The sequence below is a fragment of the Atractosteus spatula genome, chromosome 5 (genome assembly GCF_055471065.1).
Source record: "Atractosteus spatula isolate fAtrSpa1 chromosome 5, fAtrSpa1.hap1, whole genome shotgun sequence".
NCBI lineage: Eukaryota > Metazoa > Chordata > Actinopteri > Semionotiformes > Lepisosteidae > Atractosteus > Atractosteus spatula.
In genome coordinates, this window is record NC_142710.1 from 14,923,379 (window position 1) to 14,950,520 (window position 27,142).

A 27,142-nucleotide genomic window follows, 5' to 3' on the forward strand; every position below is an offset into this window, starting at 1 on the left:
TATGTATTCCATACCCCATAACTCACTACTTTTGTTCCTCACAGACAGTCTATAAATAGCTCAAACCAGTTCAACAATTTGTGTGGGGGTGCTGAATTTTTGTGATGGGTATGGGGGAAGAGAACGTCACTACACATTAAAAGTGCTGATTTCTATTTTGACTCGTACTGTGTCTCAGGCAGGATGGGCTCACAATGGACGATGCACATATAAACTAGTAAATGAGACACTTTTAGAGAGGAAGGCTAATAGTTGGACACTTTAGAAGGCTAATAATTGGACATTAGTAACTAATGTCCAATCCCTATTCTGGAATATGAAAATTTACTGTGCCATATATTATATGAACGATTTTTAAATTAGATGGGATCATTTTACAAAGCCAGTAAGAACTTTTTAAAAGAATAAACTGCATATGAAGTATTCAAACCCAAGACAAACTAAAAGACGCGCTGCAATAATTTCATTAGTAATTGCACTATTAAAGGAAAAGGGTTATAGTACATTTCTGATCGTAGAATAACATTCTTTACAATATAACATTATTTAGCCTTGTATAAGCCCAGCCTTGTATAATCGAATGATTAATGTCAACCACAAGAAAATGCAACAATTATGCTTGGCTTTAGGGAACTTCAAGTTCAATTGAAACATGTTTGCTTTGTTCAGGCAGCACTATAGCAGAACTATTCAGTAAATTGCTTCTCTCCCTTTCAGTATGCTCTCCAGACTCCCCAAGTTATAAATTCTTTTACTGTTCCCTTACGCCTACTATGTTTTTTTCCCACAAACCTTTGCTCTGGTTATTGATTGTCACGTGTGCAGTCACCACAGGTCAGAGAGACGGAGCAGATAGAGTCATTATTTTCTTAACACTCGCACCAGCTGGCATTCTCAGCCTTTGAATGAAGAAGGCTTTGTGGACTCCCAGAGACCCGCTGGGCACATTGAAAACACACCCGAGGGGTGAGGAGCTGGGAAAGTGGAGGCCTCTCTATAAACAGAGAGACTGGAGCTCCTCCAGCCTACAGGAGCACTACTCAATTCTGTCAGGATCTTATCCAAACGACAGTCCACAGAAACAATCCGGCTCGCAGCGCTATTAGCAGACTCTCCAGGTTGTTCTGGGCTCTCCCAGCGAGCAGGGGAACCAACAGTCACAATGTAGTGCTAAGTAAACAGGACAAAATAAGCCTGCCCTGCCTCAGTCTTAACCTAACTTCTACTAACTACATTACAAAGCAAAACCAAAACATGGAAAAAGCATGCTGACGCAAAGGTGGTTCATGTTATTGGAAGACAGAAGAAACACGACAACATGTCAGAGAAAAGAACTATTCATAGCTATGCGCTGGAGAGCTGTGGGAGTTTTCTGTCACATTTTAATAGGTGGTTCCTTCCTCAGTCTTAATTATTGAATGACAGCAGCAAGTACAGACAGCATGTGTGAAACATGCAGGCCTGGCTTACTTATTTCTTTTTATACTTTGAAATAGCCCGCTGATGTGTTCATCGTTACATTTTATTTATGCTGTTATCAACACATGTTGCACTTTGTTTTAATTCGGCTAATTTGGAGTGTGTAATTCACTCATCTTTGAGTGGAAGTATCTCACTCATGAGTATATGTTAATACTGTATTGCTATCCAGTAGCGTCCATGCCTTTCCTTTTTTCCTAGATTGATACAGGAGGTGGGGTACAACCAAGCCACAAAACTCAGATGAGTTTTAATCCCAAAAATTAATCCAAATTTTCTTTTTTTTTTAATTTGAAAATGCATACCTTTTCCTTTCAAATCTTTAAACCTTTAAACCACCCCAACCATTTTGCCCCGATGTAGAATTCAAAGATGATGTTTCTTTGGATCATTAAAAGGCAAATCTTACTGACATTTCACACTCCTTTAGTTTCAGCTTTTTACATGCTAAAGAACACAATTTAAATTACTGGAAAAACCATTTCAGTCACAAGGCAGTTTTGTTCTTATACAACAGGTACTGTGCAGCACTAAAAAAATAAATCATATGGAAATTAGAGATAAAGTCATCACTGAGCTGAGCCAGGTTTCATGGAAACACATTCAGTCCTCTGCGCAATACAGCATCTGTCCCGGGTGTTATAGCAGTCACCTCTGAAACGCGAATGTTTGAAAACACATGGGGACTGATAAGACCTCAGTCGCAATGAAAAGAGCCTGCTCTCCTTTCACAACACTTTTTACAAAACGAGGACAATGCTCTTCTGAGGAGTGAGGAGGTTGAACAGATGAAGGGTGTTTTGGTTTTTTGCTTTATAGTACTACCCCAGCAAAAATAAAATCAGAAAAACAGGTTTCTTAACTTGAACAATTTGAGCCGCCACTTCAAAAGAATAAGCACAAGAGATTTGCACGGAGAAGGAGGCTGTCACTCAGCAGAAGAACGCTGGACAAGCGAGTAAGAACAGCCACAACAAAAGGATCACAAAAATCCTGTGCATATGAGTTCAGTGACAACTTGTGTTTTTCTTTTGGGGTACAGTCTGCATCTGTTCTAGAAGGAATCGTCATGTCTGTCCTTCATTGCAAAAGAATAAACCATTTACACATTTTCCAATCCTTAAAAACAATTTGAAAAAGTGGACTGAGGACGCAAGAGCAGAAAATCAATCCAAGAAAGCAACATTAATTATGACATTTATTTTTGCCTTCTTGAATAACATGAGTAAGACAAAGGGCTCTTTTTTTCCTAGAGGTTTGGAATCATTCATGAATCTGAATGGCTTTCACCATCATGGTGGAGGACGAAACCACCAGTTTTTTTTATCACATTACAGTATATTTTGTTAGGCTTTAAATGATGTTTTCCCAAACCAAGTATCACTAAATGGAGATATCATTTTGAGAACATTTGCAAAACCTTAGTGGTATTTGATTAAAGATTTAAAAACGTGGCTCATAATTTAGAAAAAAAGGCAGTAACATAAATGAATATACAGTACAAACATTGTACACTAGTTATGTTTTTACCTAATGAGAAACACTGATCTTAGGATATAAATACACAATAAATAGATACAATTTTATTTCCCAAGAAAGAAAAACACATCATGAGCAGGCTTTTCTGATACTCCCCCTGGACGATCAGAATAATTACAGAGGGGTTTGAAAGTGTTTTGCACGTTCTTGTACAAACACAAGGGAAAAGGCTCTCCCTGACAGAATTACAGCCGGGCTGCCCTGTGTGGAAAATCGCAGTGATTCCCAGCCTGGCGGTTCACCACACTTCAAACAGGAGCTTAACATTACTAGGAGCTAAAATCAATAGAGCTTTTCTGTCAGGTAAAGGGCAACCCCCAGTCAAAAGGCAGCATACGTCTTAGGGCTACAAGTGAGTTGATTTTGGAAGTTTTCAGTATTTTTACACCTTTCACAACAGCCTGTCTGACTCCCTCTCTGCCTCTCCAGCATCACTGGCACTTCTCCCCTCCGCCTTGACAATCACAAATTTCAGTTTCGATTGCAATTCGAGATGTAAAGGTCAGATGGGAAGATAAGTCAATTAAATTGTACAGTAGATATTGATTATAAAGCTATTTTGCTAAGCCTCTATCTCCATCTCTCTATCAGAAGGACAAATATTAGTCGTATCAAAAAAAAATCAGGAAACTGAATTGCGCCCATTGAAAAGGACATTTCACACTCTCTTGGTGGCAAAATGTGGTATTATTAGCAACTGTTTGTACAAGTGAGGCCAATTCTAATTAAACTCTTGTGATACTATGAGAGAGCACTCTGTCATAAAAGTTTTGAGTGTGGTCAGGTGAGACATGGACATGATTGCTAACAAGGACTGTTTTTTTAACCTGAGCCATTTGTTTTTGAACCTATTACAGACTGGAAATTACAGAGACAAATAACATACAGTAATTTGTCAGAAGAGGTCTTTAAATATCCAGCTCTTGCCCTGGTGAGCCTCAATCACTAAGGACAAGGGGTACATGAGACATTTTCACTTTTTGTTCCCTGTGGGGCATTTTTGGAGAATAATACGGCAGGATGTCTTGCTGGAATTACACAATACTTCAAAGATAAGGACATTGTGAAGACATATTGTTATATTCTGGGAAAAAGTGTTTAATCATGAATTGTGGACTGTACAAGGAAAAGTCCCGTTTCCAGCGACTGGAAGTTAACCGAGAACATGCTACAGTGTATTAAAGGAGGGAGGACTAATGTGAAGCATTCCAGGCTCTTTCTGCTCAATTCCAGCTGAAAATATTAATAGAGGCCATACAAAAATATCTTATGGCCACACCACAAAGCAATTATGAATGACTTACATGTATGGAAATAACCCACAGTAAAACATAAAAAAAATAGATTTTTTTCTCAGGGCTTCATCTACATATCTGTTTGGCTTTCAACATTGAATTGCAGAGCAAAAGTCATAGGATCCAACAGAAAACCAAAGCCACTCCAATGCTCAAAACTGATATGTTTGTTTGGACGTTGCTAAAATGATAGTTTGCCTTCCAATACATTACTTAAACTTCAGTAGTGTGCATGTTTACTTTGGTCTCTTCATCAGATCATTCATCTGCTATTGAATGGAGACATTTTGGAGCTTTAAAATTGGTATCCAGGCAAGACTTCCAACAGTTTGCAACTTACAGCGAATCAATAAAAATACCAGTCAGTTTCTGTCTGATATGTATAATAGGCTGTGCTTACACAACATGTGCCCGATCCGTCATCGGAAAGCTGCTTGTCCTGGTTAAGGCTGTGGTGACCCGGAACCTATTTGGGAAGGAAGGCAACCTGGGACCAGGCTCCAGGACTCCAGTCCATTGGATGGCACAATATCGCTTCGTCGCCTGTACAATGAGTATCCATGCTTTCCAATGAGGGGCTTAGCAAGAGGAGGCTTGTGCACAATGCCTGCCATCTCCAGCTGTGCTATACATGAATGTAAACTGCTAATGGCCACATTGCATAGATGCCATTCTATACCTAATTAGTCACACTTGCTAGTGAAGGGTTGAGCTCTTCTGAGGCTGGTTGGTAAGCCTATAGCTAATGTTTTAAACTCCCAGCTGCAGACAATGCATGTCACACAGCTTTATCATTATCCCTCTCGACAGCATTAAATAGTTGCTTATATACAAAGGGCAGCAAAGTGGATCCATTTCTTCTTTAAACTGTAAACATGGGCAATGTAAGGCACCACTGTGCTAGAAAAGCACCGCTGCTGCTCTGGGGAATATGGAGAGCATTGCAATTGTCATAAGGAACATGTCCGGAGAAGTATTTCCTTCATAGGAATGTCTTTTGTTTATGAAGACACAGGGTGCTTTAGGTCTGATACCTTTAAACATTTTAAATGTAAATCCAAAACAATATACTTTGTTATTAAATACGCTAATTCATGATGCTCTCTTGTTTATTTTATTCTAGCTACCTTGTTTCACATATCAAAAGAATTTAGATATGCGCCTTGTTGAATTGCAACAGACTTCCTTTAGGTTTCTAATCATGTATCTGAAAAATGGTAAAAACCGATCTTTCTTTGTCCTGTGAACTCTTTAGTTCAATGGAGAGGCTTGGTACTGTTCAAGTCTTTTGTGTGCACAGCTGATCTTCCTAAAATGATACTCGACAGGGCCCTGCTTGTTAAGAACTCTCTGTCCTGAAAGAAACCATGCAGAAAACAAGAAAGCTACTTTTCCTAATGGCTTCCTATGATGGCACAGGTACCAGACAGCCGCAGAGCTTGTAGATCTAACAAGCCTTCAGCAGCTCACCCCACGGTGGTTTCTGGATGTTTTCGAGTTTTCATCTCACACATTACCGAAGCTTTAGAAAACCTGAATGGAACTGGAGACAAAGGTGAAAAAAGGTGTATTCTGGTGGATCAAAGGACAATCGTTATAATGATAGCTTCTAGTCCTTGTGTGTAATTGGTCTAAGACTGGTTTAATAAAGGAATGAAATCAAATCCAGGCAGCTGGATTAAGTATAAACCACACTGAGGAATGAAAAATTGCCTTGATAAATTTAAGATGAAATATTACCCTTAATTTCGGAGGTGATGCTGTCATGAAAGGTTGTTATTTGTTAAACAGACATCACTCGAGCTAAAAATATACATTTGTCACTACAGCGGAAGGCATCCTTCAATATAAAAAAAAAAATCTCATCATTATTTTTTCAATAAAATGATAGCAGATGGCCAAGATCATACATCATTCAGCCACATTCAATTCCTCTGTAACAGCTGAGCTCAATTCTCAGAAGGGAAACATAATATTTTAATTTAGTTTACAATTTCTGAACTTCACACATGGAACAAAGACAGTAGATGGGATATTGTTATGGTATATCAATCACGGCTTTGAACTCACAGCAACCAGACAAAGCCATGACCTTATAAAGAAGCTATAAAAAGCGAAGCAGGGTGCTTTAATTTACTCTTAGCTTCAGGATCTCTGGACTCTGCGGCTCCAAGCAGCCTATTTTCCTCTTAACTTTCCCGACTCTCCATTGTACTGCTATCTCCAGTCAGGCCGTGTCTTGCTATCCGGATCTTCAAAGAGGAATGTTCTCTCATTTTCTCCTTACCTCTGTTTTCTCATTGTACAGAGGTATCTGTCTTCACAAGCTGGGAAGCTCAATGTAATGTTGACCCATAAAAAGAAATAAAAATACAGTAAGTTTATGAGACAGATACAGTACATGTAGCTAAAACAGAATTCCAGTTTTGTTTATGCGGAATTTGGCCACTCTGCAATTACTGTATAGCTTTATTTAAAGAAAAAACATTTGTGGCCTCAGTCAGAGAATAACATGGTGCTGGATGTTGGTCATTAGATTTATATGTTGTGCTCTCTGCATGATGAAAATGTTCTTGAGGCTGCCATCTGCAAATTGGCTGTCGGAACTGTGCTTGTTCATGAAGTCAGCAACATTGAACAAACATTGCCATGAACAAAAACGAACACTCGGCGAGCTGTGCATGTGTGTATAGTTCCTGTAAAAGTCCACAGACTCTCTGCAGGGAAGGTCCAGCATATTTGAAGAGCAGGGGGCAGTTTCAAAGGCTGGTCTGAACCAGCAAGGGTTACGCAAACTGTAGCTGTATGTCTAAAAAAACAACATTTGTTTCCTAGAGAAACTCAGAAAATGTAAGATCTTGGCTAGAGATACAAGGGAATCTGTAAGTAAGGACCATTTAAACACATTTGCTTCAGTAGGTTTTTTGTACATGTGTATTTGTGCTCCTGGAGAGTTTCTTCAGCATGTAGGCATGGCTTTCCAATGCCTATTAAATGAAAATTTGCATAACCGTGCGTCTCATTAAAACCCTAGGAAACTGGCCTTTCTGTGTTTTTGCTCCAAGGCTGCAGAATGATCTCCCAGTCTTAGGTCTTACAAAACACATCTTTAAATGCACTTTTATGGTCTTGTTTTAACTCTGTTTAATTTATTGTATTAAACTGTATTTTTAATGCTTGTTTAATTATATAGTGATTTAAGATGAGGTCATGAAAGGTGCTACAGGTCTATAAAATCAAATCTCTAGATTCATCAGGTCTGAAAGCTTTCCCATATATACCAAAATTTAATACACTGGTTAAAGAAAAAAAAAGGCAATAATGAATTGCATTTGTTTATGATACACATAAATGTGACTTAGAGCTACAACCTGTGTATCACATTTTACATCCTTGGACTGAGGGGACAGGCATGCTGTTTGATTCGGTGAATGAAAAATAAGGTCTGCTTGTAACTTTAGCTGATTTCCCCGTACTGTCGAGGTATCCTTTACCGCTCTGCGGTACAATTGGAAAAGCTCACATTTCGCATTGTCTGTCTGAACAACTCCTGAAGAAAAGGGTCATATTACCATGGATCCAAACACATCAGATCACCGCCTGTGGCAGCCTTTGTGAGTCATTAATGAGGAAGTGACAGCAGCTGCAACACTGTGAAGGAAATGTCATGTTCTTCCTTTCCCCCATAACGCGTTGGTCAAAACAAGAGCCCCGTGTGCAGGTGAACCAGATGGACCGTTTCCAATGGGAATTCAACTCAGGACCAGACCTACTCGCCCATACTGCTGTGAGATGGAAACAGAATTCTGGAAAGAAATGACACCCTCCCTTCACCCTGGGAGAAAGCAAAGGCTCAGTAATCACCTGAGATAAAACATCACAGACAGAAGCAAAGGCTGGGAACGAAGGCGTCTTCTGCTCCACTACTACAGCACTATTCCTGCAGTGAATTAAGATAAGATCAGATCACTTTATTGGCCATGTACAATCTCTTGCATTAAGAATTCGTCTTTTCACACACCCCAGCTTGCTCTCCATGAGACACAGACACGGAGATAAGCTTGGGGTCAGAGCGCAGGGTCAGCCATTGTACAGCACCCCTGGAGCAGTTGGGGTTAAGGGCCTTGCTCAGGGGCCCGAAGGAGTAGGATTTCTCTGCCAGCCACAGGATTTGAACTGTCATCCTTCCAGCCACAGGCGGAGATCCTTAGCCACAGTGCCACTCTTATGTGGCTCTTATACACCTGAAGCTCCCCCGAGTGTCATTGCTATGGCTATGTGCTCTAGATTGTTAACCAGGGCTGTTTCATCACAATTTGCTTAGATAGCACACGATAACGAGAGAACAGTGCTGAATGGGTCACCTGTTGGTTTAGGTTTTAAAAAATAGTGCACAAGCCTCAGTAAAATGATAGACTTTTAAGAGACAATTATTAAGAGTACTGTACTGTTAACAAGTAGAATGTGACATTAACTAAGTGAAATTACACTTCATAGAAAAAGAATGATGAAAATCATAAATTGAGCAGAAAATCCCTTTATTTTAAGGTGAGACGTTATTAACTCATGTCGGTTTTTTCCTCCCCCAGATAACAGGTTCATTTGTCAGGGAAAACAGAGCGGCATGTTAGTGAAACTCTTGACAAACTGTAGCCTCAAGCAGGTGGAAAAAACCTCTTTCCATCATTGCTGTTCTTGACAGCTTCAGTTAAATCTGTGTGCTTTCTTACAGCTACCTAACTGGTAGCTAAACAACAGCAGGCTTAAAGGTGTATTTGCGCCATCTACTGGGAACAGAGCTCCCTTTCACAGCAGATCATAGCACAGGCAGCCGTGCAACCTGAGACACGCTGCTTCATGACACTAGTCCAGCACAAAGTGCGGTAACATGTCTATTAAATATACGTTATACTAACATATATTTGTTCAGAGATGCAACAACTTATAGAATGTGCAACATAATGCTTAGCTTGATTTACCTTCAGTGCTCACATTTAAGTGTTCTGTGATCTAAGTACAATGCCAACACAGTTGCTGTTTTAAAATCACATCATATTTAATGGGCACAGCTCCCTGAGAAATCAGAGCAGCTCTGTGTGGCTGTGAAGAAGAGGTGCTGCAGACCACTGCACACAGAATCGAGAAGCATCTCCAAAATGTCCCAGAGAGCGAAGCTTCTTGCCCGACCTGGGCACGTGGCTTCATCACGTCAGCTCTGAGCCGCTGTGCTGCTGCTCTGTCCTGTGTTATTTCTGTCATTGCCCGACCTTCAGCGACACACACATCCCTAATTGCATGACTTTTCCACAGCTTCCTCCTTGTTGAGAAAGCACCACGCATATTTACACATAAGAGCAAATCTTTTAAATTAGGCAACTTGTCAAACAGAGCTGTCCAATCTGGCAGGGGCCTCTGAGGTCCTATCACACAAACATCCTAAATCCCTCGATGTGTTAGGATGTGAAGTTTGCGATAATGCTGAATCCAGCTGCTTGCAGACGCCTTAAGAATGTTTTTACCATAACAATTTTAACAAGACACCTCTCTTGTGTTTACAGAGAGAATATCCCAGAATGCATTACCCATGACATTCAAATGATGGATGCTCTTGTTCCTTTTGTTAAAATTGGGAAGCGTTTTAATTTTACATTTATCCATGCTTCTCTTCATGTTCAACTTGAATTATACTGTTTTTAAAATGATAGGAAATTAGACCATACTAGAAATAAGAATTCTTTTCACATTTTTGCTAAATTTGAAATATTTATCTGGATTGTCACCAATTGTAAATGGATATACACTAGTGACATCTAGTGGATTTTTCATTTACTGCAGAGAGTTGCATTGTTTTCTGATATTAAAGGCATCAGAGAACACCTGAGGAGTTTTTTAAACTTTAAAGTCTATGTTGAACCAGCATTGCATAATTTTCTAAATGAACATGACTTTGTAGCCTTTAAAATGGTAGTGTTTTGTTAAACATAAAAGCTACACAATAATATAATAACTTGATATTATCACATTTTAAATTAAGATTACTTTATTGGCCGTATACAATTTCTTGTATTAGGAATTTGTCTTTTCGCATACCCCAACTTGCTCTCCATTAGACACACAGACAGGGAGAGAAGCTTGGGGACAGAGCAGAGGGTCAGCCATTTATACAGCACCCCTGGAGCAGTTGGGGTTAAGGGTCTTGCTCAGGGGCCCAACAGAGTAGGATTCCTCTGCCAGCTGTGGGATACCAACCAGCAACCTTCCAACCACAGGTGCAGAGCCTTAGCCACAGAGCCACCACACCACCCCACTAAATGAATCATTTTGCATAGCATAGAGGTACAGTGGTTAGCATTGCTGCCACACTGCGCTGGGGCCCTGGGTTCCATTCCTGGGGTGTTATCTGTGTTGAATGTATATCTTCTCCCCATGTTCATGTGGGTTTCCTCCCACAAGGGTTAAATGGCTTCTTTGAAAATTGGCACTGGTGTGAGTTTGTGCGTGTTTGTCAGTCCTGTGATGGACTGGTGTCCCGTCCCGGATGTATCCAGCCTTGCGCCTGTTTCTTGCCAGGATAGGCTCTGGCTCCCTGGCAACACTGTACTGGATAATGTGGCTAGGATGAATGTTATCATTTATATCCTGGATTCTTTTTTATGTATTAACTCTTTCCATACTCTTAAATTATAATGTTTTCATTTCTGCAGTGTCACTTCTTTTGCATTTTAGTATCGGTTACTTAACCCTGACAGAACATGCTGTTACTCTGTCCTTCCCTTCACTGCTTTGTATCTCAGTGGTTCAAGTCACAGCGCTCAGCAGTGGACTTGTCACTTGTCACTGTGATGATAAATGACCTATGGCAGCACACATCTGATAAAGTTACTCACTTTCCATTGTGACAGAGTGTGTTAGGGGTAATTTAAAATCCTAAGCTATTGGAGCGCTCAATAATACAGCTTTTTCATTCACTCGTGACAGCCATGATGGTGGAAAAGTGAGTGGCCATCTCAGTTTGATGTTATCATTGTGACAGTGACCTAGTTCTTCATCTTCTTCCTTGCAAATGTCAGAAAAATTACATAGTCCTGTGAAGAAATACTGCAAGTGTGTGGTCAGTGTTAGCAAAATAAGATGCTCCTCTGGAGCTATGAAGGCTGACTTCTACTAAGCACTAAGAGTTTGAAAAATGCTGCACGATACTGGCTTATTTATAAAGAAATTTTCCAACCTCTGCCAAAGATGACAAAGTGGTTATGAACACGGTGAAGTTTAGGGAAGGTTAGAGATTGCCAAGTTGATCTCCTAAGCTTTCGTTGTGTTTGAATTCAGTGCATGAAGGTCTTTCTTTTGTTATCACAATAAGACACGTAGCTTTAAATGTAATAAATACATGCAGACAGTAGGTACTCATATAATTGCTCATCTACACTACATACCTCAAATATAGTTATTGTCAACCCCTGAAATCGCAGGGGCAAACTATTATCTCAGGTGGAATGCAAGGAACTGTACTGATGTATTAAAGAGTTCTACAGGTCACTGAAGTTAAATGGATTCATTCAAATATTTTAAACTTTTTGATATTGTTTTCAAACAAAATCACAGAAGATGTCAACAAAATACAAATGAAAGATCTTGATGGCCTACAGAATGCGGAGATGATGTCTGTCTTTAGTCAACACAGGGGGTGCAGTGGGGAGCCCTCCAGAATCTGCCTCTGTCTGTGTGGAGTTTGCATGTTCTCCCCATGGCCACATGGGTGTTCTCCTGGAGCCCTGGTCTCTTTCCAGATGTCCAGCTTACATATCGCCCATTTGTGCGTGAGCACATGCCTGTGTGCTTGGGCCTGTGATGGAGACGCCAGCTCCCAGCTGGAACTGCTGGGACAGTGGGACAGTGGGGCAATGTGGCTTCTTGCAGACTGTAGGTCATGATGCACAGCCTGGCTATGGACAACCTTGTTGGACTAGAAATGTATGGGTCACTGGTGACTTCCTAGCATGTTCTTATAGGGGGTAGGACTCCTCCGACCATCATACAGGAACTGGAGAAGAGGTAAAGCAATCCACTAGACCACAGTTGGGACACAGTCGGCAGGAGAGGATGCCTTACCAACCTCACTTACAAAGTTTTAAAAACTATTCTAAAATCCTGAGTGCCACACATGTAAACAACACTTATGTCTTCTGTAAAAACCTGCAGCTATGGGTTTCCAGAACATGACTGTTATTTTCACTCCTCAGAATTTTTTAATGAAGGTATACTGCATAGCAAATAATTGTTTGAGTTTATGAAGTTATATTTTACTCATTTTAAAGACTATAATAGTATTGTACATAATAAAAGTAGATAGGAGCACTGTCTCCCCACATTAATCAGTCTTCATCTTTATTATAGCTGTCTGTGAAACTGGCAATCGAGTTACCATCAGCTGTTTCTTCAAGTATTAACAACTTTACCGATTGGACTGAGAGTTCATCAGCGATTGCCTGAAAGTGTTAACATGCAAACTGGTATCACAGTCACAATTAATCTCCCAACATCAAATCCCGACTCCAATTATCAGGGCCACACTTGACAATGTGTGGCAAATTTAATTGTGAGCCCTTTGTTCAGCTCGCTCGCTGCACTGAGAATACATCAGTCTGGCCGCCTTTTCCTTAATCAGCCGCAGAGCAGAGACGGTGGGATTCAGGGCCTCCAGCACTGAGCTAACAGTTCGTCTGCTGTGAACAAGTGACCTGAATTAGAGGCCTCATCAGATTCATCTCCTGAAGCCCAACCCTGCTGCCTGTCAAAGTCACATGTTAATCTAGAAACCGTAATTTGTACTTACATTAATGAATACAAATGGCTCCCACGGCTCCTCGAGCTCTGTGCAATAAATTATTATCGCTCCTAACAATCACATTTCTTATCATTTTTCAATTACCTGCTCCTGCTGAGGTGTTCAAGGGTGGCCTTCTTTGATGAAGACAAATGATCTTCCTCTAAAGAGCTGAGTGCCAGAAACTCTGTTTAATAGATTTCTAATTTGGGGGCATCTTAACTGATAAACGTATTTCTTTTTTTAACTCAAGAAGTTAATGTCACGTAAATGAAGACAGGTGCTAAATATAGAATGAATGAACATCCTAATGAATCATTAGTGTTGCAGGGCCTAGGAATCTGCCCTTGCAATTGCTAAAAAAACGATTTCCGTTTTCAGCTCTGTTCGATATAACAGAGTGTTAAGCACTAAAGTTTATTAATAACTTTATTTATTAAAAGGTTTGTTTTTTTGAAATAACCGTAAAAAGCTTTGTGAATAGGTCAGTTAGTCACAATCAGAAACGTGTTTTTTTTTCTGTCAGGACTACGGCTGAAATGGTTTGATTATTTGTTAATGAAATAATTGAATCTCAGCTTTTTAAAATTTCTAATGCTCTGTATGTCTAGAACATTAACAGTGCATCTAGTCTAACCTTTCTTTATTCTCTTTTCTCAAAACTCCCTAAGGCAGTGTAGAATAATATTTTGCATCAGATTCCATACAGAAAATAAGTACAGTGAGAAAAATAAAACGCACAAGAATTCTTAAAATTCTTATTGACTTGTTATCCTGTTCCGAAACCATCAAGTTGGTACTGGTGCAGTATGTGTGATGAGAGGGCTGATCGTGCATTATCGTGCTGTTCACCTGGAAGCAGATTTCCGTAATGACCGTTTTCATGTTCGTGATTAGGAAACTGCTAGGTGCGCCTTTCTGCTGTTGACAAGCCCCTTGCCAGTGGTTGCCTCCCAGCCCAGCCTCTTGGGTAATTAGCACTGGTGACTCAACCACATGCAAAGCTGTCTGGTGTCCACAGCCCACATGTCCCACCCCACCCCCTCTGCAGCCAGGAGGAGAATGATCAGCTTGTTGCCTCGAGCTCCTTCCAGTTGCGTTGGCCTATTAATAGAACCGGAAACGGGCTGATTTTAATTAGAGCTCAAATGAATTAAAATGCCTGACTTTAGATTTAAAACAAAAACAGTTTTGCCTTTGTGTTTCTTTCTACATGGAATGGACGGCAGTAAAACATGCCGCCCCATGTTCACACAAACTCGTTCATTTGCGATTGTGATATTTTGAGAAGGTTTTGTTTAGATTTGCTTTATAAATGGACAGCACTTTGACCTTTGATCTGTGTTGTCTGGTTTATGTGAACAATTTTCAAGGATTACAGTGTTTGATATTCGTTTCTAATTAGTTGTGGTACCGCCCTGAATAAAGATAAAAACCAAATTAGCCGAAACGGTGCACTTAACATTTTTTGGGACAATGTACTTGTGCAGTTCGGCCCTCCCATTGACTGAAAGTCTGAATGAAAGCCCTAGTGTTTGTTTTTCTCACACACTCCAAGGCAGTGACTGACTGATCATAATAACTCATTTCAGATGTTTCACTTCCTCTGGGAAGGCAAACAATAATACCTTTGTAGACATTCTCTCTGAAGAGGGGAAGTGTGGTTTGAAACATGGTAGGTAGATTAAGAATTACGGTATGGTGCTCCTTTGGTCTGTTTTTTTAGTTGAGTCTTTTAATTTAGTATTCTCATTTCTCAGGACCCTGTATGCTGACACAAAACCACGTTATCTCTTTATTTACACGTTTTGCTATTGAACACATTGAAGGGGTCATGGTGTGATTTGCTGTGGGCTGAATCCCAGAGGGCTGTGTGCTGGATGACACAAAGCTGGCGGGGCCCAGAGACAGCTCAGCTCTCCTGACAGATGGGTCACTGCTGGTCTGAAATGTGCGATGTGCAACAAACCAGAGGCCTGTTCTACTGAGGCAACAAGGAGTTCTAAGAATTCTGACCCGGAGTAACTAGGGCAACAAAGAACTGCTGTTATTACTCTGAGGGTGGTGTGATGATGTGAGTGGAGACATGATTTCAAGCACTGCACCTTATATAACTATTAATTATTACCTTAATGTCTATGCAGGCAAACTGGATGTCAGCTTGAGGGACTAAAATGAATAATGAACCACTAGGAATACATATTGAATTTCATATTTCATATCATCTTGGTTTTCACTTCACCTCAGATCGCGCTAACCCCTGTAATGGGACTGAGATGCAGAAGGGTGTTTGCTGATGCGCTTGGCTCTGATCCCTCGGGCTGTTCGGATGAGGAAGCCGGAGCCTCCCTGCGAGAGTCGCTGCGTCAGAGGGGGTACTGGGGATAGAGGGGAGTGTTAGCGCGATGAACTCCAAGAGAGTAGGGCCTGCGGGCCTGAGCTGGTGCCCTGGAGAGCTGCTGAGAGGCCTCCAAACATCAGAGTCCGTACGAAAGGAATGCCTTTTATTTTACTGTTCACAAAGTAGAATAAGAAGCTTTATGGAGAATTTTCTATCAGCCTATATATACACTGGACATGAAAAACATCTAAATTAAAGTATGGAACAAGCGAAGGTTTATTCCGTGCTGAAAAGAGAAGAAAAGAAACATAACATTGAGCTTTTATAACTGATAATAATGAATTTCCTTTAAACCCTCTCCTTTAATCCCAAAGGATTCAAAAACCCTTTAAATCAATGAAAGTGCTGCTAAGAAGCAATACCTGCTAGCGACACGAAGCAGCCATTGTACACCAGCAGCCTGGAGCTTCAAGAGGGATCCAATGACTATCTAACATTTTTTAAAGAGAACTCAAAAATAAACAACATCAGTTTAGAAACTTATGCTTTGGTATACAGTTGTATACTTAAAACCTTATCCCAATGCGTGCTGTAAGCCGAGACCATGGAATTTGGGTAACTGAAGAGATTTTCCAGAACCGCAAAGTTTTACAGAAACAGGCCATGAAAACCCGTGTCCAGTGCCAGCAGTTTCCCATCTGACACTTCATCCCCCGTACTGCCTCCTGTGCCTGTCGCAGTTTTAAAATGCAGAGGAACTCTTTTGTGTGACTGCTACCAATTTAAGTGACACAGTCAATAACTCTTTCCAAATGCTAGATTTAGTTCTCATTTCTCATTGTACTTTTTACACTCACTATCCCATACTTGATTATTTCAGGTTTGGGATATTTGCTCCCTAAGGCTGAATTGTACAGAGGGGAACAAGGATTAATCGGTGTGTGCATGTGTGCGTGTGTGTGTGTAAATGAATCTAAATGGTGCATTTTAGAGCAGCTTTAAAAATGTAGAGAGCAAGTACGTCCTGTTGAGTGCAAAAGTGTACTTTCTTGACCAAAGCAAAACACAAAGGGAGCCATGGAAGACATTAGTATCTGAATAATTGGTGACTGTCATAAAAGACAGCGGAAGAGACGATATCAGAAAATACAGTGTGTCCATAAAAATGAAAATAGTCTTCATTTTTCAATGTAATCCAATATTTAACCAGATAAGACAACAGAATGAATTAACTTAAATCAAGATAAATTACTTCGTAACTTCCACTTAGTGTCCAGTTGTGTCCTTTTGTTCATGTTTCACTGTTCTGAGTTGACTCTGTCAGTGTCTTTGCAGATGTTGAATAATTGTGTCAGGTCCCCTTCTCATCTTCATGGCTTGAAACTCAAAAGGTTGAGTGTAGGGCATTCCCTTAAGCCCCGGCGTACACCTGCATGCCCTTGCTGATTACAGAGCCAGCAATATCTTTTCTGTAACGTGTTGACGAAAACTGTACATCTTAGCAGTGCATTGTATGGTTTCAACATTACACCCCTTCATTTAAATTGACATACCCATTTACTACATCAGCCATCTAGAGTATCTAAAAAACTCCTTCTATACTGTCTATACTGGTATTGTTTAATACAGACCCTCTGTTGCCTGAAGCATGTTGTTGATTGCTTTCTTAGTGGACATCATAGTGAAATATCCATTTAGTACATCAGTCATTTCTCTTTCGTTGTCTAGAAGCTTCCCATTATTGTCTCAGGTGCATTATACTTTACTGTTTTGCGTTCGTTATCATTGTACTCTTTTTCTATTACTTGATCCTGGTGTTTTCTTAATTATTTTATATAGTTCTTCAAGAACGTATGTGCAAGGAAGCCCTTTTCATAGGAGACTTCGACTTTCCCACCACAGATTGGGAAAGACCTGTCAGCAGTAGGAACTGGACTGGTAGACATACTGTAGCTGGCTTTTGTGCTCAGCATCTCGCAGCATCAACAACAGGAAATTCTGGAGAGTGTAAATCTCACTTTTTCCTGAACAATGAAGACAGAGAGAGGCAAACAGAACTGAGAGAACCATAAGGGAACTGTGATCACAATATGGTGCAGCTTTGAAATATATTTTGAAGCTGTACCGATTGAGTCCAAAGCTAAAGCTTACAATATTGGCAAAACAGACTTGGAAGGAATAAAACAAGGTTTAAGAGAAGCAAAACAGGAAAGGATGGATATGAAATCAGTAGAAAAAACGGATAGAAACAATTCAAACAGATTCTCCATGAACCCCCCAAAAAATTATCCCAAAACTAATATCACAATCAACAAAAGTATCACAAATGGTTCAACAAATCAAGTAGGATAAATACCAGGAAAAATAGTTTTTTTATAAAAAAAATAAAAAACAACAGGATATGGTTAATGAAGAAGAATACGATCCTTAACTATGAACTACTAAATGGCTAAATGTGCCAAATTACGTCCTCTCATTTGTAAACCTTTCTTTTACTAAGCAATGGACTATTGTTTATTTACCAGAAGAATGGCTCAGTAGTTTTAAAGCTGAAAGTCGTCATAGCAAAAATATTTTTGTAATTATTGCCTGGTTCAACTATTACTGATTGCTTAATTGCAGATGGTGACGATTTGTGTATAATTTTCCACATTAAAAAAAATGTAGTTATTCTTTAATTAGCGTTCATTTTCCCCCTTCTGAATATCAATATAGTCTAAAGCACAGTAGCAAACACAAAGCTCTATTGGAAAACAGAGAACACAGAGTGTATTTGTCCTCTCAGACTCCAGCCAAGATGGAAACAGTTTGCAGGTTTTTAGCCCTAAATGGTGGAAGAGTCTGGAGAAAATGCTGACGTTCTAGTGAAGTTAGAAGTTATACAGTGATATGGTATATTCTTAAACTCAAGAAAAACGATTGCAATCGAAGTTACTGGGTTCCCCTTCCAAAACCGTGTAAGGAGTATAAAGAGTATAAAACTCCCAAGATAATTAAAGGCACAGCAAACAAAAAGATTTCATTGATCATGACCGACGTTCCTGGACGTATTTCCTATTTGTCCTTACTTGTGAAGCACACACAGCGGAGTCCATATTCAGCAGTGTGTGAAGTGCTCCTCTGTGTGTTGCTGTGCTGTCACCACAGCGACGCCGAGGGCCTCAAACACAACAATGCAGAAAACAAACACACCAGCCGAGTGGCCAGACGCACAGCCACGGCACGGCCCGAGCGACTGCGAGGTAAGGTTACTGCACTTTCCTCGTCTTTCTGGGGAATAGTTTCGAAACCAAACGACAAGCACGTTGTTGGCACGTTGATGAGATTTTCAATTAAATGACATTAGGTACCGATTTACAGGATATATGATGACTACTTTCTTAATTAAAAGGAAAAATGTTTAGGAGTTCAACATGGGCGTCTGAACGGACGAATCGCAGACAGGTAGAGCTCGTATGGCATTTTCCTCTGCCATCACCCCAGGCTCTCAAACTCTTTGGCTCAGTTACTGCTTACCAATGTATTTGGTTGAGGCTGTTATCCCAAGCAGCTTGTTCTGGAGCAATTCCGGAGAAGTACTTTGTTCAAGGACACCACAGCATTGCCTTACATGGGACGTGGAGCCCAACACCTTCTAGTTACATGTCCAGAACCCCTGACCGCTGTGCCACACGACCAGCATTAAACTAGAATGATACTGTTGTTACAGCCTGCTGTGTGCTTCCTGCTGGCGCTGCTGCTGCAGATGTGTGAGGCCTCGGCGTGGAGGAGAGGACAGGATGACGGAGCGCTATAAACTGCTCTCGAGGGCAGCCAGCCTGCGCTGCCAAGACAGGGAGCAGAGCTCTGCCGAGTATGCCGGGTTTCTGCTGTGAGTCGGGCCTTTATTGAGCTACTTCCACCATTCCGCTGTGCAGCCTCTCTCCTTCTCATGGCCTCATTTCATGATTCGTGTCTATGGTCTAACGACAGTATAGCAATGGGGCCCAAACAAAGCTACGGTATAGATGTAGTGAAATATATGATGGTTAAATTTAAAAGAAATTGTGGTTCATGCAGCTAATATACAGTAGATATAATGGTTACAGTTCATTCCTCCAGATTCAAGCTGCTTTTTCCTGGTGAGTCACAGTATGGTTACAATATTTATCACATCAGCCTAACAGTTATGAGCATAGGTGACATATAATAGGGTATCTTTAGACAGGACTGTGACAATGGTCACTGTTCTGCTGAAATTTACGATGGTGGTTGTCGCCATGACAAGCAGGTGAAAGCAGTTACCATTACTTGTGTTGAAACAAACTCCCTGAAGCACCTTGGTTCCCAATAGCTACTCTGATCTTTGAACATAACCACACCTCCCACTGTCTCACTGTCAAGATGTCTAGTGTTCACTGAGAATGACTAGGCTCCTGGTCACTGGGAAAACCCAGAGGGCACTAGCTTGATTTCCCTCTGTGGGCGATCATTTCCCCAGAAGTCCCCAGACACAACCTGAGACCTTTCGGAGAGAACCAGTATCCTCAGCTTCTGAAGGTGATGGATTCCAGAGGCTGTAATGAAAGCAGAGCACAGGTCTAATGTTAATTACAGCAACAACTTAACAAATTAGCACAGCGACTTTATTAAGGATTAATGATTCCAAAGATTAGCGTTAATGCCAGCTATCAGCTTTTGAAAAGATTTGTAACATTTCTGCACTGACACTGCATAAACACAACAGAAAAAATGAGGGTCTCACAGAGCTTTTAGCACATAAACTGTTCACAGCTGCTTAACTAAAATTCCAGGTAAATTGTTTTGATTTCTCTTTTTTCTTCACCAAGCTATTTTTATAATCTGAAGAAGTCCTGTTTGTATTCTACTATGAACCTAGCAGTTGCTAGATTTACAAGGAGGCTGTGAGATCATTTCTACACTTTCCATAGGACTGTAAATCACGGGTGCAGAAACAGCAGCTCTAAATGACTTTACCACATCAGTGTTTTACTCCGCCGTATTTTACAGATAAATGGAAGTATTCATTCTAATGTCATATTGTGCTGGCTGGCACCCATATCAGACAATTTGACCCCACTGTAAGACAGCATGCAGGCCTGATCCGCTCCAAACCAAACACCAGATGACACATTGCTACTTTTCCTTGACATCAGAGAAAATATCAAGCTAACCATTAACTCAGTTTTGGGGTAAATCAGAGAGCAGTATTCACTAACAGCAATCAATCATCACATTTGCAAGGTATATGGAATGAGTTAATGACTACTGTATGACAGTAATATTGTTTATGAAAACACAGCTATTCAATTGATTATATAAAATAGTATTTTTGGCCTCACCTAATTGAAAACATTTGTGCTTATTTGCTAGTGAACATGAGCGTAAATGTGCAACAGATGGATTTCTGGATTCCAAAAAGTATAGGAATCCTTACATAGTGAAAGGAGGCTTGGGAATAAATCTTCCACCTAAAAAGGGTTCATGTCTTCCAAGACCTCATGACAGACTGGAGGCCAACCTGCCAATCAGAGGAAAATACAACTCAGATGAGCATTTGCAACAAATTCAGTTTGCAGAGGTAAGAGTAACCTCAGATACTACCGTTCACGAACATGAGCCCCGTGAAGGTCACCATGCCCTGGAATCAAAGCCCAGAGAAAGGCATTGATGAAGGCATGAGGTCCAGGGAGGTCTGTGCTTTCACAACACTTTTCACAGCTTTTTGTTCAGCATTCACTGAATGTCATGGTAAATCTACCAACAGACAGCAAAACCTGAGAAAGAGATGTGAAATGTTCCTGAAACACAATTCTGTGTAGTTATTTATGTGACAATAATTTAATGATCTGGAATTGGATTACCTTGTCTGAACAGACAGATACTAATAGATGAAAAGACTACATTTATATATTAATAATAAATAAAATGTATTTATTAGAAGTTGCTTGGAGTAAGTCTCCTAGCTGAAAGGACGACAGCCTGGCTATAAGGCTGAGACAGACCGAATCCCCCTTCAGTTTCATGAAGAATGAGCCAGGGAGCTGCTGCAGGGGTGAAGATGGGGTGATGGAAGTTTAGTAAGAGAGATGTGCAAAAACAAGCTCAGGAAGTGAGATATACATGTAGGAATGCCGAAATAGGCAAGATTAGGATCTTCCTCCTAAATTTGACAAACTTCATTCAGACATGGGCTTGTTCTTAGTTTTTACTTTTCATGTATACCATGTCTTAAGTTTAACAATACACACAAATATTATATTATAACAAATTCATGGTGTTTTCTTCATTCATAACAGAAAAATGCAAGCAGAGCTGAGGAAATTGAGTATAATCTCTTCATCAGGATGCGGTCTGCTGAGTTTAAATCAAAGAAGATTAAATCACGAACAAATGATCTTCAAGCACACCTGGACAGATTAAGAAAGGAAAACTCAGATCAAGTACGTGTAGCAGCATGAATATCATGCAGGAATCATTACACTAAACAGATTATGTGGCTTTAAGCACTGGAGTGGCTCAACAAGTAAAGGTGTTCAGCTGAAGAATGGACTGAGCTCTGTGGCCCATATTCCTGAGTTTAAGTCTGGGTAACAGCATGCAAGGTAGTGAGAGGTGGCTTTGTGAGAAAGCTATCATTTTGGCTCAAAATACAGGTCAGGTGATGTCGTCTTGAGCCAAGATGGAGGCCTGTTAATTGGGAGAACGTGCAGAATGAGGTACAGCTGGTCTGAATGAGTAATCAGCACTCAGAACTAGTGAGTTTCCACATCCAGGGAAAGGAGTTGCTAGGATAGGCTCTGTGTGTATTTTCATCAATTACCTTAGTTAGTGTCTGGGCTACTTAAGAGGCTCACAAGATGTTTTGAGGAAATGGAGTTCAGTTTGTGTCTATACTCTACTCTGGAAGCTAGGAGAGTAAGACCTCTTGCTAGCAATTGATTGAACTGGTAGACTGGTTTGTGATAATATGTTAGGATTAAGTTAAGTCTAAGAGTAAGATTAGCCTTATGTGTAAAGGGCTTTACTTGTGCTGTACAGGTGTGGCTGTGTGGTAAGTCAAGTGAAGAGAGCTTGAGGAAAAACTAGGATCCCAGAGGGCTTTAGAAAGGTTAAGGAGTGACCCCTTGCAAAAAGAAATAAGGTGGTGTACTGGCAGTTTTGGGGTTGTGGTGATTTGCATCATGTGCTGCTAATGGACACAGGCTGATGTTTCCCCAGCAGTGTCTTGATCATCACTGTGCCAGGGCTGGGATTATCAGGGCTGATGTCAGTGGGTCCCGGGTCACTCCTGTAAGACGTTGTGGAGCCTGTGGCATTGAGGGATGTGATGGTGGGGTAGGGGATAGAGGAATCTTCATTTTTTCATTGTGGAGTACAGGGATCATGTGAGCCAAAACATAAAGAAATGAAATGTCATTCTAGATTGGGTGAGTGTTCGATGAAATTAATTTTCCAGTAATAACAATGCTGTCTGCTGCATTTGCTGAGTAAAAGTCTTACCTGTTGAAGCTACTGTGTCAAAATTGCCGCTGCGTGTCTGCAGGTTTTCATTTCAGTTCAGCTCTTTGCAAACGAAATCAGCTTTTCATTATCTTAGAAACCTAGAAAACACACCAGCCCAGAACTGTACAAACCCGTGATTGAGACATGCAGCTAAAAAATGATTTGACAAAATTAATTACTGCAGAATTATGAATTGACTACGAATGCAACTGAAAGGTTTTGCCCACCGCCCTAACAGCCTGATTTCAGTGCCATCTGAGCCGTGTAAAGAGTCAGTTTGTATTAATTGTCTCTCCTGCATTCATGTATTCTCCTCCAAGCTTAAGAGAAGCTGGGCCCTCGCCAAGAAAAGGGAAAAAGAGATGACTCAGCAGCTCAGGAAAGAAATGTCAGAATTACAGAAGGTACAGATAGGCTGACATGTGTTTGCATGAAATATAATATTACATCACTCATACCTGAATGTGTTGGGAAAAATCTGAACAGGATTCGTTGGTTTAGCGTTAAGATTTCTTGACCTTAGGTAACCAGTATATTTACTGTTTGGTCATATTAATGCTGTATAATGCAATTCTACCTAATGTTTGAGGTCATAGAATTTGACTATTGGTCCTTTTACAACTATATGTGTGCCTGGTACTTTTTAAATGTGTTAATTATTAATAGCCAGTGGACAAGACAGAATAGCAGGTTCTTGGTGTCTTTTTAAAGCACTGAAACCTAAAGACCTGGGATGAAAAGCCACCAATTGCTCAATTAAATCTTGAGCTGTGGATCACTGTCCTCCCTGATCTGCATGAACTAGGAGTGAATCCAGGCAGGTGCTCAGGGCATTTGTCCTTGATTCAGTTTTTCAGATTGAACTAATTATTTACTGGAGCCATTAGAAAGATTTCTTTCATGTTGGTCAAGCTAGGAACCCAGCTATGGATTTCCAGGTATGGAACTGGCTACTACTTTTACAATTACAAAATGACCATTTTAAGTACTGTATGTATGAGCTCAGTCCAATTGTATAGCTTTTCAAAACAATTAAATGATAAATTAAGGTACTTAAATGATCAGTACTAGGTCTAAAAAGAAATGTTAAGTAGTTGAACATAAACATGGTTATTTCACTGTATGAGCAATAGGCACCAATTTTCCTTAAGAAACGCAAATGACTTATTAGCACAGACTGAACCGTAAAAACAAGGTTTTCATTGCATTCCTTTTTATATTTCCGTGAAGCACCAACACAGGAAAGAATTCATCTACCAGACTTTAATCAACCACAGAGCTTTGCAAAAGGAGGACCAGCACATTCTTGAAGAAATGCGAAAGGTATGGAAATACACTCATGGAAATTTTAATATGAGTTATTTTTTCCGTTCTAATAACAAAGCATGCAAAATGGGATATGCAATGAACATAAATTCAGAGGCTACAACGTTCTGTAGACTGCAGACAAATAGAACCTGTCAAGAGAAAATCCTTTGAATATGGAAAAAGTTTTAGACCACTAAAGTTGGCCATCAGCTAGAAAGATAAATCCTGATTCAAAGTCTCTTATTCTGGCTCACATGTCATAATGTGCATTTATAGTAAGACATTGAGTCTGCAATTATTTTTCTTAACGTATTGTGTGAATAAAATGTTTGTTTTACAGGAATACAGAAGATAACAACATAATGAACAAGAACAAAGGATAATGAGCAGAAAGCGAACACTACTTTGGTGGTGTGCAGCATATACTGTATACAGAAATGAAGACTGGGCTCTGAGGAGATGTTCTCTTTACTCTCAGAAAGTGAAGTGCTCACAGCACGATACTTTAATTGTGCAGTGTTAGGTCTTGATCTCCAAAAGATGTCAATATTTAAAGGGCAGTTTTGCTGATTACAGAATGTGACAAAATATCACGGTGAAGGGTTTAAATGTCCGAATGTTCAGGTCTCATTGTCTTAATGGACATTGCACGAGAAATGCAAACAAAACCAAGCTGAATGCTTAGTCTTTGATACCGACGTCCAGAGAAATTCACGTAAGCTAACCTGGCCATAATACTGAAAACTGTTCAAAAGTTAACACACTAAGACAAAGAAATGTTAATGAAAACTATTTACTTGTGCTGTACTGTATGAAAAACCTAATGGTAATGTGTGTGTATAAACAATATACATGTATGTACTTGACAAGACTTAGAAATTTAGAAAAGCATACAACATGAAACACATGAAAAAACAACATTTCTTACATGTATAGTAGAAAATCTGTACTGTTTGAATGATGTGATTGTGCAATTGTAGATAAATATACAACTGAAATGTGTACAAAGTCTCCTGAGTGTACCAATACAGTTACATTATTAGAATCAAAGTTTCCACAATGGCATTCATTTGTTTATTAAAACATACTGTACAGGGCAATATGCTGAAATAATGGAAGAAACAACACATTTCCAAAATTCTACCAGCTGTTTCTTTATTGAATTAATCTAATACCTGTCCTGGTGGCACGGGCCTCTATGGTATCAATATTCCTTTCCAGGCAGGATCTGATATTCTCATTAGTAGATACAGTAAATTTTATTTTTGTACCAATCCTGTTGTTCAAAATGGTTAAAAACGTATAAACAGCAATGTTCTATTGATTGAATACTTTTTAAAAAACTTGTTATGCATAACAATAACAGTGAATTTACACTTAAATGTATGTTTAATGTAAATTCAGGTTTTGGATTTAAAGAACAACAATTGTTCAAAATTGACAACCCACTGACTTCTTTAGCTAAAGCGCAAAGTTATGAAAAAAATCAATCTGTCTGCAATATATTTTGAATGTTCATGATAAGTATTGATGATTATTGTATTAAAATATATATCCTACGATCTTAGATATGTATTGTTAAAAATGTTTTGTCTCTTACAGGCAGTATTGGCCATCATACCTTTAATTTTTTCTCTACACAAAGGACTGTAGTCTTTGTTTGAAGTCTTAGAGGAAGCAGAGCTAGAACAGGCCATCTGTCTGAACATGGGCACAGATCTGAGCTCATCGTCCACGTCCTTGCTCCACTGACATTGTGCTCCTATTTCATCATGTTGTTTCTCTGTGATTCTCTCCTGCTGTAGTTGGTACAACATGCTGCCTTTGAAAATTGGCCACCGCATAAAACCTTATTCTCAATCACACAAACATTTTGCATGTTTTATTTACTTCGCGTGTTAGAACCTCTGGTTATCCTACATCTGTTAGTTATTGAACTCCTTGTCTTGCAGTTCAAATCTTTAAAAGCTGTTTGTGATCTGTGGGATTCCACTTTGAGTTAAGTATAAAATCATATGTCCAGCTCCACATGTGATCACAAAAAGAACTTTATTCTTTATTTGAACAGTGGATTTAAGGATTAAGGATTTGAAAAATAAATATCATGATTATTTTAGCATTCAAGCTACATTCATTAAAAATCAGTCTTGAAATCATAAAATGTGATTCATGAATTTCATTGATGTTATTACACTAATAACAGTCAGTGTAAAATGCATTCTTGAACAAATTGCCATTTCAACTTAACATAACTTGGAGAAGAGATTAAAACAATTGAATGCTTAACAATTGAAGTTTAAATGAAGGCTTTTTTGAAGTCATGAGTGCTAACACTTTCCTTATGTTAAACATCCAAGGCAAAATGACTAAGAGCCACAATGTGAAATTGGTGCTCCTGAACAATCTACCTTAATGAATAAAGGAGAAAAACAAGAAACCGATGTATTAAAAAAGGCTTGATTGGTCTTCTTTTAAAACCAGATGGCTCAGCATATATTCCACATACATGCATGTACTTGTAAGGACTGCATGCTTTTAAATTACACACATTATAAAACAGCACATTTCAGAATCAATACTGAAAAGAGATTAGAGAAAAATATATGTAGATATTTGCTTTTAAAACCTTTTGTGGTATATATACTGTACAGACACAATGCTGTTCTTTGGAAATGGCGCAATAACTTATCATAGAAAACATGATTAAATTACAACACATTTTCATGTTGCCCTTGGTTACCATTCTGAAGAAGCAGGATGCTTTGTAGAACCTCCAGCCAGACTGTGTAACAGAAGAGGTACTGTTCCTGAAATCAAAGCAAATGGCAACTCCATTATTACAGCACA

The 27,142-nt window shown here is 39.6% G+C and overlaps 1 protein-coding gene and 1 long non-coding RNA gene across 2 annotated transcripts in view; one reads left to right on the top strand and one right to left on the bottom strand.

The window, feature by feature from the left end:
- Positions 1-20,860: 20,860 nt before the first annotated feature.
- LOC148834569 (uncharacterized) lies at positions 20,861-25,862 on the top strand. Its single transcript, XR_016091053.1, has 5 exons — positions 20,861-21,062; positions 21,781-21,924; positions 23,308-23,391; positions 24,218-24,310; positions 24,636-25,862. It is a non-coding gene; the product is annotated as an uncharacterized LOC148834569 (long non-coding RNA).
- Positions 25,863-26,462: 600 nt separating this feature from the next.
- Positions 26,463-27,142, bottom strand: part of ptpn20 (protein tyrosine phosphatase non-receptor type 20) — a 41,571-nt gene continuing 40,891 nt past the window's right edge. Inside the window, exon 47 of the mRNA XM_088915984.1 lies at positions 26,463-27,102. Coding sequence (XP_088772110.1) covers positions 27,004-27,102 — 99 coding nt within the window. The 3' untranslated portion in view covers positions 26,463-27,003. The remainder of the gene's footprint in view (positions 27,103-27,142) is intronic.